Source organism: Lissotriton vulgaris, chromosome 2_1, assembly GCF_964263255.1.
Source record: "Lissotriton vulgaris chromosome 2_1, aLisVul1.2, whole genome shotgun sequence".
Taxonomy (NCBI): Eukaryota; Metazoa; Chordata; class Amphibia; order Caudata; family Salamandridae; genus Lissotriton; species Lissotriton vulgaris.
Genome location: NC_141687.1, coordinates 313,957,100 through 313,976,877, shown reverse-complemented (window position 1 = coordinate 313,976,877; position 19,778 = coordinate 313,957,100). Strand labels below are relative to the sequence as shown.

Sequence of the window (19,778 nt, the reverse complement as noted above, 5' to 3'; positions counted from 1 at the left end):
CAGGGTGACCGGAGTCACATATGTGCAGGGCATAAAGTTAAAATGAGTCAATTTAAACCTTGCATTACACAACACCTTTCTGGTGAGAGTGCCTATGCGTTTGCGCCGCTCCGGTTCCAAAACAATCCCCAGGTCAGTCTCCCTGGCCGCCCAGGCCGGAGGGACTGGCGGGGTGGAGTCCTGCCGCATGGCCGAATACAATGAGGTTATCAGCCTCTTACCCCTACCACAGGAGAGGATAATATTGAGGGTATGGGACGTCGGGGGTGCCTCAGGGAATTGTGGCCAGGTATCCCGCGCCATTTCTTGAAGGCCCCTATAGTGTAGGTATTGGCCCCCACTGAGTCTGATGGTCTCCGTCGCCCGCTCGATGGACAGAAACGGATCATCCGGGTAAAGGTCAGCCAACAACTCGCAACCACCTGTTCTCCACTCTCGGAAGGGCATATGTTCTTCCATGGCCACCACTGGGGCCAGGATCCATACCGATAGCTCCCGGTGAAAGGGGGCCCTCCGTAAGATTTTTTCCACGAAGCGCTGCCAGATTGCCGCAGTGTGTGGCACTATGTATGGGAGTGCCCCATCTGCACCTCTCCCGTGCATCAGAGCCATCTGTACCGTCCTCTCATCCGCTCTACCCGCTAGGAGTTGCAATTCCCAGTTGTCCGAGTCTGCGAACCACCTGTCAGCTGGCAATAGCTGGGCCGCATAGTAATATAGGTCAAATCTCGGCGCCTCCAGCCCCCCTTCCTCTCAGCTCCGGACAACCGTGTGCAGGGCAACTCTACTACGCCTGCCCCCCCAGAGTAAGGACGTAAGGAGTGTGTTAAGGGTGTGAAATATCCGCGGAGGGAGCGGGCACAGAGAATTTTGCAAGATATATAGCATTCTCGGCAGCATCACCATTTTAGCCACCGCTAGGCGTCCCATTAGGGAGAGAGGCAGTGTGTCCCAAAAGGACACGGACTGTTGCAGGGTTTTAATCACCCGATCCGCATTACGGGCCAGTAACTGCTCGTCGGACGGTGCCACCTGGATCCCTAAATAGCGGAAGGCCTCCAGTTCCCACCGCAGTCCCAGGTTTGGTAAGTCTGCATGCATGTCCATATCATATCCCGCTAGGGGGAAGATCAGGGACTTCCCTGCGTTGATGCGCAGACCCGAGGCGGACCCAAATCGGTCCAACAGCTGTAGCAAAACCGGCAGTGATTCCTGCGGAGAAGTTAAATGAAACAGAGCATCGTCTGCATACAAGGAAACCGTGTGCACATTGTCCCCCACTTTGATCCCCCATTGGGACATCGTGGTACGGACCGCAACCGCTAATGGCTCAATCGCCAGGGCAAACAGAAGCGGTGAGAGGGGGCACCCCTGACGAGTGCCCCTCCCTAATGCCCAATCTTCAGAGCGTGCGGCCCCAAGTTTAACTCTGGCTCGAGGCGCCCGATACAGTATCTGGATCCATCTGCAAAACACGGGCCCCAATCCTACCCGTCGAAGCACCTCTAACAGGTACCCCCAACTAACAGTATCAAATGCTTTGGCTAAGTCTATCGAGACTAGGACCTGGGGATCCTCCCTGCCGCGCACCACATGCAGGATATGGTTTAACCGCCGTAGATTCGTTGCGGTGTTGCGTCCGGGGATAAACCCGCACTGGTCCTGGTGGGCCAACTGGGCCATGCGTGGCGCCAAGCTAGTGGCTAACAGTTTGGTCAGGATCTTCACGTCCGTGTTGATCATCGTTATAGGGCGGTATGCCGCGGGATCACAACCGTCTCCACCCGGCTTCAGGAGCATGCAGATCTCACCATGATACATTGTGGGCGGGAGGGACCAATCCTCCAGTGCCTTAAGGAAGACCTGAAGGAGGAGGGGGCAGAGTATGTCCCCGAACATTTGGTAAAATTCGGAGGGAAACCCATCTCTTCCCGGGGACTTAGCCCTTGGTAGGCTAGCCATTGCCACCCGCACTTCATGTAGTGTTAAAGCCCCATCCAACTCCTCCGCCTCCTCTCCCAAGAGGGCCTGAAGAGGCAATCCCTGGAGGTAAGGCTGATATGAGGCGTCTGCGACCAGGGGATCCGCTGCATACACTTCCTGCAGGTGGGTCTGAAGGACACGGAGAATATTTGTTTCCGAATGCACCATAACCCCATCAGGGCCCCTCAGGGCAACTATCCGTTCTGGTGCAGTTTCTTTTTCAAAATCCAGGCCAACAGTCGGCCGGACTTGTCCCCCTCCCGGGGAAGACACTGTCTGAATTGACCAAGAGTAAATTTATCGAGGCGAGTAAGTATATCGTGCACGCGTTCCCGGGCCTCGCACTCCGACACCAATTCTGGTTCCCCAAGGTTTGGTGAGGCCTGACGGATCAGCAGGGTGTCTTCTGCTTCCCGCAGCTCGCAAGTCGGCTGTTGCCGGACCACATAGGTCAGGCCCGTACCACTGCTTTTAGGGCGTCGTCCCCTTCCCAGTTCAGGTCAATATAGTTCGTTAGGGCCGTCTGTACATGATCTCTTCCCACTTGGTCCTGTAAAAGGTCCGTTGGCATCCTCCAAGTGCGGGGGCGGCAAGGCCGGTCAACCTCCTGTGTAGCGCACAACACCGGAGAGTGGTCGGACAGGAATCGGGCCAGATGTGTGACCGTTAATGAAAATGACGCATCAATGTTTGCAGCAAGGAACCTATCTAGCCTGCTATGGGTGTTGTGCGTTGGAGTGTAACAGGTGTACAGTTTCTGTGAGGGGTGACCCTGGCGCCACACATCTGCTGCCCCCAAATTAGACATTACCTCGCGAAGTCTCGCCGTCATGCGAGGTTTCGTTCCCGCTCGGGGAGGATGTCTGTCTAGGACAGGGTCTAAAACACAGTTAAAATCCCCAAACCATAAGAGAGGGCTATCCAAATCCGACACCAGGACCTCCTGAATTTGTGAGTAGAAGGCCGCGTCATCTACATTGGGCGCATATGAATTAAGTAGTGTAAGGTCCCTTCCATCCAACTTCACCCTCAACAGCAGGTACCTGCCCTCAATGTCTGCTTCAGCATACTGCACAGCGAGGGGGACCCCGGGAGCCACCCAGGTCAAAACCCCCCGCGCATATGTGGAAAAGAAGGAGTGACACACCTGACTCCGCCATTTTTTAGCCAGCTTTTGCGCACCCTCTTCATTCAGATGTATTTCCTGCAAACATGTAATAGAAATGCCATGCCTCCGGAGGAAAGACAGGACCCTGTGTCTTTTGGTGCAAGTGCCCAACCCATGCACGTTCCATGTTAGGAATTTGTATCCCATGTTCCCTGTGATCGCCCAGCCGGGCCATGAAGTCTACTGCCAATATTCCACCTCCTAAGGGCCCGAACGGTGATACACATGATGCCTGTAACAAAGTTCTTCAATAACTCCCCCCCCCCCTCCCACCAACCCCCCTGTATCGTAACATTCGAGGAACACACCCCCCCACCCCCACCGACGAGCAGGATAACGGCAACAACCCAACATGTCACCCCGCCCTTCCCCTGCTGGTGTCAGGACGTACACAGCCACCCCACACAACCCGCACAATACATCACACACCCACACAAACTATAAAACTTGAACCACCCCTCTCCCCCCCAGCTCCCCGCATGACCCAATGCTTACTTAAAGTACGCCAGGCTCTGTTTAAACTTCCTTCGACAAGGCGGGTCCAGAGCCGACCCTCGCACACCCAACCCCCGATTATTCTCCAGTTCCCATAGAATGGAAGGCTCCCCGCCCCACCCCGCAATGAGAAGTCTGGTGGTTCTGGCCACAATATGTCAATCAGTGTACCTCAATTCCCCTTTCCTCCCCAGGAGCCACTCAAGCCAACCAGAGACAATATATACAGCTCCCATATCACCTCACGGTGGGCCCTTCTCCTCCGGGGCCTCAGCTCCACCAGTCTCCGGGACCACCAGATCCGATGGGGCCGTGCCTCGCTCCGCAGTCTGTATCGTGTCCGGGACCAGGATTTCCCCCGGTTCCACCGGGCTCTGGGTCTCCGACCTGGCCCCCATCAGCAAAGGTTCCAGGAGCATGGTACCATCTGCCCTAACCGTGACTCTAGGTTCCTCAGTGCTCTCCGTCGCAGATCGGCATCTCCGCCTGCTCCGGTGCTTCCGCTGGGGACGACCCCCCCACGTCTCCTTGGGCCCACCACGTTCTCCCGGCGGAATGCCGTCTCCTCTGACCTCAAACTATTCCCATACCTTCTCCGGTGATTCAAAGAAGTGCGCCTTGCCCTGTGCGAGCACCTAAGTTTGGCGGGATACAGCAGCATGTATTGCAATTGCATTGCACGGAGCTTCTGCTTAACCCCCAGAAAGGATTTTCTCTGCTCTTGAACTTTATGTGTATAGTCAGGGTATATAGAGATCCGGTTGTTCTCAATGGCCAGGTCCGGCGTTTCCCTCGCCGCTCGTATGATGCAGTCTCGATCCCGATAGTGCAGTATTTTGGCGATCAGGGCTCGCTGAGGGGCCCCCGGACGTGGTGGAGGGACCAGGGCTCGATGAGCGCGCTCGATGACAAACACCTCTGAGAGATCCCGTGGACACAGCTTCGTTCTGATCCATGTTTCTAGGAAACCTTCAGGATTACCAGCCTCCATCCGCTCCGGGACCCCTAGGACTCTTATGTTACTGCGACGCGCCCTCCCTTCCGTGTCCTCCGCTCTCTGTTCCAGGGCACTTGTCGTAGCTGTAAGATGCGTGACCGTCTTTTTGAGGGATGCCACCTCCCCCTGTAGCTGCTCAATGTTGCCCTCTGCATCTGTGACCTTATCCGCCACCTTACAGAGGTCCGTCCGCAGGAGGTTGACGTCGATTGAAACAGTCTCGATTTGCCTTTCCAGCGCTGAGTGGGAGCCCTGTATTGCCTTCAGCAACTCTGCACGGGAGGGTTCGCCAGGGTCCCCCGGCTCCTCATCTTGGCCCGTTTGGCGTGTAATCCTCTGGGATGGTAGCCTTTGTGTGGTATATTGGGTAATCGTATTATGCTCCAGGCTTGGTCACCCTGCAGACTCTAATGTTGTCGTACACATTGCAGTATTGTCACTCAGTGGATGTGGTGCTCAATATTTGGAGCACAGCCACACTATGTTTGATGGTCTCGCACAACAGCACAGTCTCGCACATTAGTGCACACCCTCGTTCGGAGTGTGTAAGCCTCCTCTCTCACTGACTGACTCTCTTTCTCTCACTGACTGTCTCTCTCACTGACTGACTGACTCTCACTCTCTCACTGACTGACTAACTGACTCTCTCACAGACTGACTGATTGACTCTCTCATTCACTAGCTGACTGACTCTCTCACTGACTGTTATACAGGTACTATTTCCCAACCTTCACCCTCCTGTTATTTATGCCCCCCTCCCGTAACAAAAAAAACCATATCAAGCAACCATTGGCAGATAGAAGTTGCCAGCATTGAAAGGACAGAAAAAAACTCTGGACATTTATTGTCAATACTTTTTTAATGTGGTCGTTCCGTTGCTTTCTTGGTCATATATAAGGTAGAAAAAAATGCTTTTGACACTTCTTTATTATAACTTTTCAGCATGCTGCAGACTTCTGTACAACACAGCTTAAAGACATAGGCAAAGTCAATTACTCTGGCTAAATTCTTAAAAGGTCCCAAAGGTGAGACCTATTGGCTATGCCAATGCTTGTTTACAATTATGTTGGGACAAAAGTTCATTTATCTATCATTGCCCCTCTTAGGGTAATCCTGTTAGTTTTTTTCATTGTTGGCTTGACATGTCTTGGCTGCCCCACATGTATTCCTGCCCAATTCAATTTTTAGGGGTTCCGCTATGATTATATAATCAATCATGGTACCCTGATCTGGAGTGCCAAATGTTTTTTGCAGCATGCCAGATGGCGTATCAATCGGATTACAAATTTCAAAATTATTAATCGCTAATAATCTATTTAGGGCTTCCCCATTGTACTTATGATTAAAATGATGCAAGAGGTCACCCTCATCATTATTAAAACCACATACTGTTGAGTTTGATAGGTGACAGGGGTGTACATTAAAGTCTCCCAACCAAAACATTTTTGAGTTATGTTTTGAAGTACTAAGACATTTATCAATATCTTCCTCCAGCTGGTCCATAACTTTTTTCATATTCCCTGTAAAGTTGTTACTATAGAAGTTAACTGAAAGAATAGTTTCCTCGTCTAGGGCTTTGAAAAGCAATAAATGATGAAAAGAAGAAATATTAATATATGAAACAACTTCCAGGCGTATCGTGTTTTTGATTAAAGTTAAAATCCCTCCCCTGGCTCTTCCTGATGGAAGAGCAGCAGTATGAAATGACTGACGGCCATCTAAATTGATCGGCCTGGTTTCCCAAGTTTCCTGCGAACAAATCATGTTCTACGTAACGTCAATATTTACCCAGTCAGGATTTTAAAATTTACTACCCAAGCCTGCAATATTCAATGACCTAAGTGTAATGGGAGTTGCCTGATCATGTATTGTAATTACAGACTTATTAGCTTCAGTATCCCGTAGCGGTTTGTTTGGAATAGGAGTGGGTAATCTCCTGTTCAAACTATGTCAATCACAACCCTCCAAATCCGATAACACATTGAATCGATTGTGTGTAGGAAAGGGAGCAGAAAACAGTCCCGAGCAGTGTTTTGGATGACTAAATATAGAGAAGGAGGGGCCGGCTGGGGCAGATGATTGTTGGTCTCGCAATTTGAGGGAATTAGGTCTGTAGAAATACCCCAACGGTAGAGTGAATATCTGTGTTAGCGGAGTTGGAGCTTTTGGAAGCCGTTGTAATAATATTCGCACCATTTAGGGAGAATTAAAATTAACCACCACACAATCGCCCTTAATACATTTTTCTGACTCCCCTACCCAGCCTACTCTTCTAGCCATTAAAATATGTGACAATATCGCCCTTTTAGCCCCAACATGTTTGTCGATCCAGTGACTTGCATTAGACATCAGTTGTTATGTTGTCTCTGTTTGGGAACAATATAATTTAGGAACATTGGGCAATATTACAACATATGGAAAAGCTGCCGGGGGAAGTGCTAGATTCGTATTATTTGCTTTTGTGTTCCTAAATTCAAATTCGGGCCTTTGGTCCGGTCTTCTTCCAGATCTTAAAGGACACAAAGGCGTATCCTTGAAAGTTCCTTGAGTTGTTGGATCTCTACTACTGTCACTGGGTGAGTTTTCAGCTAAGGGGTTGGGGATTCGCACAGCGGATTGCGGCTGAGTAGAGGGGGGAATTAAGGGCATTCTTTCTAGATTAGTATTTCTATTCAGTCTTAATAAACCCTGATCGACTGATCGGTTGGTGTGGGGGCCAAAGCTTTGGTGGTTTTTGTGTTGCTCTACAGAACAAAAACACCCAATACTGGCCTCAACTCTGGAATGCCTATCTATCAGCGGTTGAAGTAAAACTGTAATTGATTGTTCTAACTTTAAAAATTAAGGATTCCGGAGAAAAAGGGAAGAATGCATTAGATTCTTGAGGGACAACAGTTTTGGCTTTTGTTAGCTTCCCTCCTCCTTTTTTTCTTCTTTAAAGGGGGTTCAGATGAGCTCGGGGGGGGGGGGGGAGAGGGAATGGAGCATTACTGTCTGAGCAATCAAACGTTTAGACCGAGTGATAGATGGCTCCAAGGCTGGTAATAGCGGAACTGGTGTCATCACAGCGGGGACCTCCTTGGTTACAGGGTCAGATACGGAGTCAGAGAAATAAGCACATGCACCCATTCTCCCATGGATAGCCTGCATTCAACAGATAGGATCTCTTTATCCAGTACATCAGTGGCTCTTAGAAGAAAAGGCTAGCCTCCATTAGTTGAGATCGTTGGTTTGCGTTTCCCCATCATGTAGACAATAAATCTGGATCTATTGTGATGCTTCCGCCTCACACGATAGGGGGAAGTCCGGCCTCCTCCGGACTCTGCGGGACGCAGAAGGGCCCGCCCGGGTGCCGCAAAATTCTTTTCAAGCGCCTCCTGGCGCGAGAAGACCACGACCGCTCCTCCTGGCGCTAAGAATTCTGATGTTTGCAGTCCCCCCACTCAGGGATGCTGGCCATAAGAATGCTGGCGGCTGCTTCTGGCTGTAGGTTATTTCCAAATATTGCATCAACTTCAGTAGCTGCTTTGTTGTAAACACATGTCCCTTGTGCTGGCGTAACGGGTCACCTGTTAAATCAAACTCCCCTAACAGATAGAACAAAGCCCAGTCACTGAGCTTTTTGAAACACTGCCCCCCCCCTGTACCTCCAGTAGATGAATAAAATGAGGAAACAGACTTCCTTTATTGGCGGACCCTTGCGTGCAGGTACGGGTTTTTTTATGAGACCACGGGAGGGGGAGGGTGCCCCGTTATCAGAACCTAGGCCAAGACAGTTATCCTCAGACCCGCAACCCGCCCGAGGGAATACAGCATGCGGTGGCTCAAACTCGGGTCTGAACGTTACCTGGATAGTCCGGGCGTTGTGTCCTCTGCAAGAGTGCGATCCCGGCTGGGTGTACGCCTCCACCATTGGCAAGGGCCACTCCGGGCTTCAACTGCACCGTTTTCCCGCTACTGCCCGCGCTTGGGACGGCCCGCCAATAGCGGCGCGAGCTCCGGGACAGAAAGGCACACACCGGCTCAAGGCTCGGTGTCCACGCCGGTGATTCCCGATGCCTTTTTGGTGGGATTGCGGCAAGGATTAACGTCCTGCTGGGGACTCGTGGATTCACCCGCACGCGTTAACAGTGAGTCTCAGCGGATGGGAGACACCATCACTGGGTCAGGTATCAAAGGTAGAGAGGCTCCTTCGCCCTGGTCTAGTGTGACCAGTTGCCAGTGTTTGGCGGAGTCAATCCATTCTGATAGATACATCTGCCGCGTGGATTCCTCAACTTGTGAATATCCCCTTGCGTCAGCAACATTCGGAAATTCTTTTCGTAGCCTCGCGCCGACGTGGACTTGGACGTCATAGAGACACGGCACCGCTCGCGACTCCGCTGACGTCACCGACGCCTACAATAGGCCCACGCCGGCGTGATGACATCAGTTCCCTTTTTTCTGCGTCGTCGACGCTAACGGTTATCAGGAATCTCTGTAGCCAACTGGTACTTTGTTGCCTTTTTGTTGCAAATTTCTGCTTCTTTGTTTCCTGTCTCTTCGACGATGTCATCTAAGAAGACCGGCTTCAAGCCCTGCAGGGAGTGCGGTAAAATGATGTCTATTACCGACCCACATGATGACTGCATCTGGTGTTTGAGTTCCGACCATGATGTGGAAGATTGTTCTTCATGTCGGAAGGTGAACCCGAAGGCCCTGAGGGAGAGAGAGGCCAAACTCCTGGTTGCGAAGATGAAGGCTGGGAAAGAGAAATCGTCGAGGTCTCGTTCTCGAACAGCGAGGTCGAAGTAGAGGACTAAGTCGAGGTCTGGTTCTCGAGAGGGGTCGTCTTCGAGGTCGGCATCGGATCATGTTTCGAAGTCGAAGAAGAAACATAAGAAGAGGAGACATGAGTCCTGACGTCGTTCCGGTAAGGAGTCGGGCTCGAGGTCGAGGTCACCGAAGAAGGTATGTTCGAAGGTGGTTACTCTGAATGTCTCTGAGCCTGAAGGTGAGGCCTCACCTTCGGAGTCGCATGCGCGGTCTCCTACTCCGGCTCCGAATCCGTCTCCGGCGCCGCCCCCGGCCCGAGAAGAGGAAGAGGCTCAGGAGGATGTGGATTCTGCGCCTGTTGAAAAGCCGAATCCGATCCCTCCTCAGGACCGGCCTGAGGGTTTTCAACCACCCTTTCCTGCCCCTGGCCAGGACCCTTCAGCGTTTCTTAACGCTATGTATGGCGTCTTCTCAAGGGCGTGGTACCCCTCTGGTGCACCTTCAGGTCCCATGGGTCCTTTGGCTTACAGCTTGGGAGTTCCTCACTCCTATCCTCCGGCTCCGTTTATGCCTTACATGCCGGCTCCGACGCCGCATTGGCAATTCCCGGCTCCGCCGAAGTCGTCTATGCCGTTTCCGGCGTCGCCCGCTCCTGATCGTCCTCGAGGGCATTCCTCTGTGCCATCGGATTCGATACCGGCGTCAGCCCCGAATACGAGGGAGCCGCTGGTGGATCCGGCTGCGAGGCGTGTGAAGGAGAGGTCCAGAAGGGAAGCTCAACGCCTTTTGGAAGAGCAAAGGTACTTGGATTCACATTCTGATGTGGAGGAAGGTGAATTGGAGGAGAACTGTTTTGAGGAGTTGGCTGATTCAGGAAGTCTTGATTTCTCTCCAGAGTGGGAGTTGCCCTCAGGCTCTGGTGCTCCTTCTAAGGATATCCAACCTTACCATTTGGTTATGAGGAAGGCTGCTGAACTTCTTCAATTGACTTTGCCAACGGTGGAGTTTAAATCCAATATCCTCACTGAGGTTTTGCATTCTCCGAGTTCCGTGGTGGAGCCTTTGCTTCCATTTAATGATGCCTTGACGGATCCCATTATGGAGGTGTGGAAGAAACCGTTGTCGGCTCCTGCGGTTTCTAAGAGTGTTGCGAGAAGGTACAGGGTTGCACCTGAGGACCCTGCTTTTTTGTCTTCTCATCCTTCGCCTGAGAGCCTGGTCATTCAAGCAGCCTGTTCTAAAAAGAGTGTTAGTGCCTTTCCCCAGGTTCCTTGTGAAAAGGAAGCGAAGAAACAAGACCAGGTTGCAAAAAAGACCTTTTCATCGGCAAGCATGGCGTTGAAGTCAACTAATGCCACTTGTCTGATGGGGAGATATGTGCATGCCCTGATGGATTCTTTGTGTGTCCTGGTTCCTAAAGTTCCTGATGCCAGCAGGAAGGATTTTGAGGAAGTGATCTCTGATACTCAGGCGGCGGCTCGCCAGGTTATTCAAAGTGGTCTGGACACTGCCGACTCTGTGGCTCGTATCATGGGCACTGCTGTCGCCACTAGGAGGTCAGCCTGGCTGAAATCCTCAGACTTTTCGGCTGATGTTCAGGCGACTTTGCTGGATCTTCCTTTTGATGGTTCTGGTCTCTTTGGGAAGAAAGCTGATGCGGCCCTTGAGAGATTTAAAGACAGCAAAGCGACAGCTAAGCCACCCACCTCCCCCGCATTACTTACGACGCCACCACCCTCCTAGCCCTTAACCCCGGCCGACTCCCCCACTGCGTCCAAGCCACTCCTGGACACACCCATGGTCCCTTCTCCTGCAAATTCGACGGCAGCAAGATCAACTCCTCATCCACGGACACAAAACAGATATCTGACTCCAACCACCTAAAATGCATCCTGCTCAACACCCGCTCAGTCCACAGACACGCCATCGAACTTTGGAATCTACTAGACACCATCTCTCCTGACGTCGCCTTCCTGACAGAAACATGGATGAACGCCTCATCAGCCCCTCACATCACCATTGCCATCCCGGAAGGATACAAGATCATCCGTAAGGATCGCACCGACCAAACAGGAGGAGGCATCGCTATCGTCCATAAGAACTCCATCCGCATCTCAACCAGCTCAGACGTCAACCTCGCTAGCGCCGAACACCTTCACTTCCAGATCCACACCGACCCCAAGACCACACTCAGAGGCACTCTCCTCTACAGGCCTCCAGGACCCCGTGCAAAATTCAGCGACGTTATCACTGACTTCATCACCCCACACGCCCTCCCCTCCGAGGAGTACATCCTACTGGGAGACCTCAACTTTCACTTGGAAAAGAGCAACGACAGCAACACCACCTCCCTTCGGGACAATCTCGCCAACCTCGGACTCAAACAACTTGTCTCTACGCCCACCCACATCGCAGGTCACACACTCGACCCCATCTTCACCTCCAGCAAACATGTCTCCTTCAGTCACACCACTACCCTCCAGTGGACGGACCACAGCTGCGTACACTTTTTCTACAATAAAACCACCACTCACAACCAACCTCAACCTACTCTACGAAGAAACTGGAACAAAATCACCATCGACCAGATCTCCTCATCGCTTCTTCAAAACCCCCCTGCCCACTCCTCAAACCCCGACCAAGCAGCGATTAACCTCACCCAATGGCTATCCAACAGCGCCGACATCCTAGCACTGCCGAAAAAACGTCAAATCAAACTTGGCAGCAAAAACGCCTCCTGGTTCAACAATGATCTTAAGAAATCGAAGAAACTCTGCCGCTCCCTCGAGAAGGCCTGGAAAAAAGACCCAAACACCAGCACCAGGGACGCCTTCAAAAACGCCACCCGCATACACCACCAACTAATCCGGTCTGCAAAGAAAGCCGCTTTCAAAGACCGACTAGACAACAACGCCCACAACAGCAAGGAACTATTCAACATCGTCAAAGAATTCACCAACCCCTCAGCAAACTCCAATGATATCACCCCCTCTCAAGCCCTCTGCGACTCCCTAGCCTCGTTCTTCCACAACAAAATCGCAGACATCCACAACAGCTTCGACAACCAACCCGAAGACCATCCCACCCAATCTTCTGCCGTACCTTCACCCCCCTTGAACATCCTTAACGACTGGAACCCAATCTCCTCCGAGGACACCATCCGCCTGATGAACTCCATCCACTCAGGATCCCCCACAGACCCATGCCCTCACCACATCTTCAACAAAGCAGACTCCATCATAGCACCACACCTCCGAGACGTCATCAATTGCTCCCTCAACTCCGCCACCTTCCCGGAAAGCTGGAAACACGCCTAACTCAGCGCCCTTCTGAAAAAACCCACAGCGGACCTCACCGAACTCAAAAACTACCGCCCCATCTCGCTCCTTCCATTCCCGGCCAAAGTCATCGAGAAAGCCGTCAATAACCAGCTCGCCGCCTTCCTCGAAAGCAACAAATCCCTCGACTCCTCACAGTCCGGCTTCCGAGCCAAACACATCACGGAGACCGCCCTCATCGCAGCAACAGACGACATTCGAACTCTACTGGACAATGGAGACACAGTCGCCCTCATCCTCCTAGACCTCTCCGCAGCCTTCGACACCGTCTGCCATAGCACTCTTCTACAGCGCCTCAAAAACATCGGAATCCAAGGAAAAGCACTGGAATGGATCACCTCGTTCCTCACCGGAAGAACCCAGAGAGTCCGCCTCCCACCATTCAAGTCCGAGGCCACTGAAGTCATCTGCGGCGTACCCCAAGGTTCCTCACTCAGCCCCACCCTCTTCAACGTATACATGAGCCCCCTCGCGACCATCGCTCGCCAACAGCGCTTAGAGACCCCTGGGTTATAGTGCGCTATACAAGTCACAATAAATAAATAAATAAATAAATAAATAAATAAATAAACACAACCTCAACATCATCTCCTACGCAGATGACACCCAACTGATCCTATCACTCACCAAAGACCCCAACACCGCCAAAACCAACCTACATGAAGGTATGAAAGAAGTAGCAGAGTGGATGAAGCACAGCCGTCTGAAACTGAACTCAGACAAAACAGAAGTCCTTATCTTAGGCACCTCCCCCTCCGCTTGGGACGACTCTTGGTGGCCAGAGGCCCTTGGAAAAGCACCCATCCCGACGGACCACGCACGGAACCTGGGCATCATCCTGGACTCCTCACTCTCTATGAACAGACAAGTCAACGCAGTCTCATCTTCATGCTTCAACATCCTCCGCATGCTCAAAAAAACATTTCGCTGGATCCCCACCGAAACCAGAAAAACAGTCACCCATGCACTGGTTACAAGTCGCCTGGACTACGGAAACACCCTATACGCCGGTATCACCGCAAAACTCCAGAAAAAACTCTAACGCATCCAGAACGCATCAGCCAGACTCATACTAGACATCCCGCGTAAAGACCATATCTCTAGCCACCTGAAAAACCTCCACTGGCTCCCCGTCAATAAGAGGATTACTTTCCGCCTCCTAACCCACGCTCACAAAGCACTCTACGAACTTGGACCCGAATGCCTCAACACACGACTTTCCTTCTACACCCCCCCTCGCCAGCTACGATCTTCCAACCAAGCCCTTGCTACCATTCCTCGCATCAATAAAACCACCATGGGAGGTAGATCCTTCTCCTACTTCGCAGCTAAAACCTGGAACTCACTCCCCACTCACCTACGTCTCACTCAGAACCACCTAGCATTCAGAAAGCAACTTAAAACCTGGATATTCGACAAGTAATTCCCATCCCTTCCTCAAGCGCCTTGAGACCCTCTGGGTATGTAGCGCGCTATATACATTTCTGACTTGACTTGACTTGACTTGGTCGCTCTTCCTTTTGGAATTTCCGGCAAGGTCAACAGCAGCAGCAGCAACAGCAGCAACAGCAAAATTCTATGTACAGATCGTACAGGGGAAAGCAAAGAGCGCGTCCTCGTTGACGTCGGGCCTCCTCCTCCTCCACCTCTTCCAACCCCCCTGCCTCAGAAAAGCAGCCCTAGATCCGCTATTCGGGATCATGTGGGTCCGGTGGTGGGCCGGCTTACCCATTTTCTACAGGATTGGGAATCGGTTACATCAGATCTTTGGGTTCTCAATCTTGTGGAAAATGGGTATGCCCTTCCCTTTCGGGAATTCCCTCCCAATTACCCTCCTTGTCAAGGCTTTTACACCAAGGAACATCTGTCTCTTCTGCAGGAGGAGGTGCTAACTCTGTTACGAAAGGGTGCGATAGAGGTGGTCCCAGAGCAGGAAAGGGGTCAGGGATGCTACTCCCGGTATTTCCTGATTCCCAAGAAGGATGGTAGACTGCGTCCAATCCTGAATCTCAGGATCTTGAATCTCTATCTGAAACAGGAGAAATTCAAGATGCTCACCCTTGTTCAGGTTCTTCATACGCTGCTGGAAGGAGACTGGATGGTGTCGCTCGACTTGCAGGATGCGTATTTCCACATCCCAATCCTGAAGTCGCACAGGAAGTATCTCCGTTTTACGGTGGGATCGCAACACTACCAGTTTGCGGTCCTTCCGTTTGGTCTTACTACTGCGCCTCGAGTCTTCACCAAGGTGATGGCGGTGGTGGCAGCTCATCTCAGGATGTCGGGGATACCTGTGTTCCCTTATTTGGACGACTGGCTGATCAAAGCGGAGTCATCAGAGAAGGTGCTCCATCATCTGCAAGAGACAACTCAGTTGTTGTTCAGGTTGGGTTTTTCGATAAATGTACCCAAGTCTCACCTGGTGCCCTCCCAGCGCAACCTGTTCATAGGTGCTGTACTGGACACTACTGTTTGTCGTGCATTCCTTCCTCCTCAAAGGATTCGCGACATTCAGGAAATGATTCCTTTATTTTTCAATGGAGCGGTCGTTCCAGTCCTGAAGGTCCTTCGCCTGCTCGGTCTGATGGCTTCTTGCAGTTCTCAGCCGACCACGAGTGGAGGCTTCACTCGGAGGTGGTTCGTCACGTCTTTCGGACGTGGGGGACTCCACGGGTGGACCTGTTTGCCACTCGCGAGAATGCTCACTGCCCGTCATTCTGCAGTCTCCAGTATCTGATGCAAGGAGCCTTGGGGGACGCGTTTCAGTTGGGTTGGGGAAATCAACTCCTTTACGCGTTTCCTCCCATACCCTTGATTCCTCGGGTTCTGAGGAATATTCGCCAAGACCGGGCCCAAGTTATATTGGTCGCCCCGGACTGGCCAAGAAGGGTGTGGTATACAGATCTACTCCACCTTTCCTCTCACCCGCCGCTCCGTCTCCGTCTCCCTCTCAGGGCAGACCTCCTCTCTCAGATGGAGGGGCAGGTTCTACACCCCCACCTCCAGACATTGCACCTTCATGCCTGGAGATTGAGCGGGGCAACCTGATTTCCTTTTCTCCCACGCCTGACGTGGTGGATGTCATCTTGTCAGCGAGGCGTGACTCCACTAAAACTGTCTATTCATATAGATGGTCAAGATTTGTCACTTGGTGTGGTGAGAATGCTATTGACCCATTGAGAGCCCGTTTGTCTGATGTTCTCCAGTTTGCTCTTTCTCTGGCGCAGCAAGGGCTTGCTGTTGCCACGGTTAAGGGCTATCTTTCGGCGCTGTCGGCTTTTCTTTGTTTGCCTGACCAGCCCTCTCTTTTTAAGTCTCCTGTAGTTTTAAGGTTTTTGCAGGGCCTCACAAATAAGTTCCCTCCTTCTCCTTTTATTGTGCCTCAGTGGGACTTAAATCTTGTCTTGACCTTTCTGATGGGTGCTCCCTTTGAGCCTCTTCATAAATGTCCTATGAGGCTAGTGGAGGAGTGTGGCCCGGGACCAGGGTTCAATTCCCGACGCGGCAGGGTCCTAAGCCCAAAAATGTCCACGGACTCGATAATTCTCGCCTCGGTGCCTACTCTAATCATGGGGTCCCACGCTGCAACTCTGGGCAATAGCTTGCTTAATCTCCACTACGGCGGCCCACCCGCTGCGGGATGCCTGGCTTTCACCTTGGGGATGCCCAGTAGGGGTTATCTCACAGGGAAAAGGCCAGGATGGGTTCCCAAGGCAAGCGCCTTGATGCCTTCGGGTGATACGTGCGCTATATAAGTCGCAATACAATACATGCTTTTAACCCTTAAGGCAGTCTTCCTCGTTGCAATAACCTCGGCAAGGAGGGTGAGTGAGCTTCTAGCTCTTAGTTCCAAGCCCCCTTTCTTGACCATTCATGCTGATCGAATGGTTCTAAGGACCAGGGCTGCTTTTCTTCCTAAGGTGGTGACTCCTTTCCACCTTGGTCAATCCATTACCCTCCCTACCTTTTATCCTCCCCTGCACCCTTCCAAGGAGGAGGAGAGGTTGCACCTTCTGGACCCCAAGAGGGCGGTGTCTTTTTATCTGGACAGAACTAAAGACTGTCGTTTGGATGACCAGCTCTTCGTTGGTTTTGCTGGCTGCAAAAGAGGAAGAGCTGTCCATAAGAGGACCTTGTCAAGATGGATCGTTCTGTGTACAAAGATCTGCTACTCTTTGGCCGGTAAGTATTAGGGCTCATTCCACTAGAGCTAAGTCGTCAACCTCAGCATTGGCTAGAGGTGTTCCTGTTGAGGACATTTGTAGGGCGGCAACTTGGTCTTCCCTCCACACTTTCGCGAAGCATTACTGCTTAGATACCGAAGTGAGGAGGGACGGCCATTTTGCGCGCTCTGTCCTTCAGGATTTTCAAGTTTCGAAGAGTGGACACCCTCCTCCGGGAGTTTTCACAAGGTGGGGAATCCACACGGCAGATGTATCTATCAGAAGAACAAGTTACTTACCTTCGGTAACACTTTTTCTGGTAGTTACTATATCTGCCTGTGGATTCCTCACTGACCCACCCGCCTCCCTGTTGTCCACTCTTCTTTACCAGAGTTTCTATAATGTATTGTTTATATATTGTAATGTTAAGGAGTTGTTTCCATTGCTTTCTTGCACTTGCTTCACACTATGTGTGTTTCTCCTTGACTATTGTGTATTGTGTATACTATGTATATTTCTACTGTCATTGGTCCGTCCGTGTGCCCCGATGGCACGGAAAAAAGGGCGGAACTGATGTCATCACGCCAGCATGGGCCTATTGTAGGCGTTGGTGACGTCAGCGGAGTCGCGAGCAGTGCCGTGTCTCTATGACGTCCAAGTCCACGTCGGCGCGAGGCTACGAAAAGAATTTCCGAATGTTGCTGACGCAAGGGGATATTCACATGGTGAGGAATCCACAGGCAGATATAGTATCTACCAGAAAAAGCGTTACCGAAGGTAAGTAACTTGTTCGTTAGCTGCATGATTGGGATTTGCCAAGGTTAAACCATTGTAGGTGAAACAGTAAATCTGAAGTGAATGGTGGTGTCGGGGCAGATTGAAGGAAAGGAACAGCAAACCTAAAACAGCCAAAAGAAGTAGACTATTTCTGACATGAGAGGATGAAGGCATTGGTGTGAAAGCAAGATCTGGGGAGCTTGTGGAGTAGGAGGCCATTGCAGCAGTGCACTGACGGAGAACAAACAAGCTTGCAATGTAGAGGAAGGATGTAATGAGGTTGTATAAGATGAGTTTGCATGCAGAAAGTGAGTTACCGCTGCACAAAAGCAGTGATTGAAGGGGACAGAAGATGGGGTGCAGGGAAACGGAGGACGTGTCTGGAGCAGTGCAAGAAGGAGCCGGCAGATCTTAATAATCCTTTGGGAAAGTACACATCTATCCTTTTTTCTGCTCCTGGTGGAAAGGGCATTGCTTGTAAAAAGCCCGGACATCTTTAAACTCTGTACTTCTGTGGTATACTGGACCCTTTAAGCTGGTCACTCTGCACCTTCCCGTTTGCTTTTGTTCCTCTTAAAAAAAAAATAAGTCACTCTGGAGACTGTCTAGATGCTACTCCCATTTTGTGACCTGGGTGGTTTTTTGGTATGACATTTTCGAACTGCTATTTAGTTTTATTGATAGTAAATTGAGGGTCATTAAAATGTTCAAATCTAGCTACAGAATCTATTATATCTGGAGACTTGGCTAAATTAGCCCAGGAAACCCAGGTAAAACATTTCGGCAGAGAATAATTTGTGTGAATTCTCTGATCGCAGGGGCAGTTAGGAAGGTCTGCAACTCTGTTAGGGAGAGATCTATATTTAATTTAACCCCATTTTTTTTTCTAGGAATCCTGAGTGTCGCTACCTGGTCAGTGCTTCAAAAGACTGCAGCCTGCGGATTTGGGATGCCTTCTCAGGGCAATGCGATAAGATTCTTACGAGCCACACGCAGTGTGTAACTGGTGTGAAATGGGGGGGTGACGGCCTCATATACTCCTCATCCCAGGATCGAACGATCAAGGTTTGGCGAGCCCAGGATGTAAGTACATAGATATTGAAAAGGTCTTGAACTTGGGCAGGGCGATTGTTGGCAAAGGTGGTTGTAGCACACAGTAGCTACCTAAAGCAAATAAGTAGGAAGATAATTTATCTGATGCCATGAGAATGTCCAACATTTTACCATCATTTCCACTCAAGTCTGTTGTCTTTAATTTTTAAGCTGAGTTTGAGATTAAAATTATGATGAAGGAAAAGTTTACATTTAAAGACCACCTTCAGTACCACGTCCCCGTTTACGAAAGAGAGCAGCCTATCATTTGTGTTCTTGGGCAGAAGAGTTTGAAAATAATCTGAGTAGATTGTCCACCTCCCTGCTAATTAAGTGATGCTTGCTTTGCATGTCCATGCAATAGATGTGTCTAGATGATTTTGTTTTATAACATTGAAATATGCTAAAAGTTTGGTTGGATTATAATCCTGCACCTAAATCTGGCAATCGTTTGGGTGGTTTGTTCATGGTAGGCTCAAAACTTCAATGTACTGAATGAATATGAGCTATTTGTCCATTTAGACAGCTCTCCTGTTTTCTCCTCAAACTCTTTTTTTTTTGTTGCTTTCTTACTATTGTTTGTGAATTTATAGAGCTTTTAAACCTGTAGGTATCTAAGCACTGCCGCGGACCTTCTCATGCTCCGTCATGGGTTTTTCTTGTACTCAGTAATTTCGCTATCCCTTTTGTCTTCTACATGCCCTGTACCGATCCTGTTTTCTTCTTTACACTTTTTATTTTTACATTTTATTTTTTTATCTAACTCAAACTACCTCTTTCAATCACTGACACTGCCTTTTCATTCTTCTTTGTCCATCTTTCATTCTCTTTCGTCATCTCTCCCATGCAGTTTCGCTTCTCTCTAGCTTCCCTGGCTTTTATCTCTTTCTTTGCTCCTCTTTTGCTCTTTTTCTGTTTTTCCATATCTTGTTCTTTCTAGATCCTGGTCTTTTCTCTTTTTCTCTTTTTTCTCTCTCTCTCTCACACACACTCACTCACTCTCTCTCTCA

General features: G+C 50.5%; 1 protein-coding gene across 2 annotated transcripts in view; it reads left to right on the top strand.

Annotated features, from left to right (window-relative positions):
- The window catches only part of NLE1 (notchless homolog 1), a 241,994-nt gene that overhangs the window by 99,693 nt on the left and 122,523 nt on the right, over positions 1 to 19,778 (top strand). For both annotated transcript variants that reach the window (XM_086955007.1, XM_086955008.1), the window contains exon 7: positions 18,567 to 18,759. In XM_086955007.1, the coding sequence (XP_086811133.1) occupies positions 18,567 to 18,759 (193 nt within the window). The remainder of the gene's footprint in view (positions 1 to 18,566; positions 18,760 to 19,778) is intronic.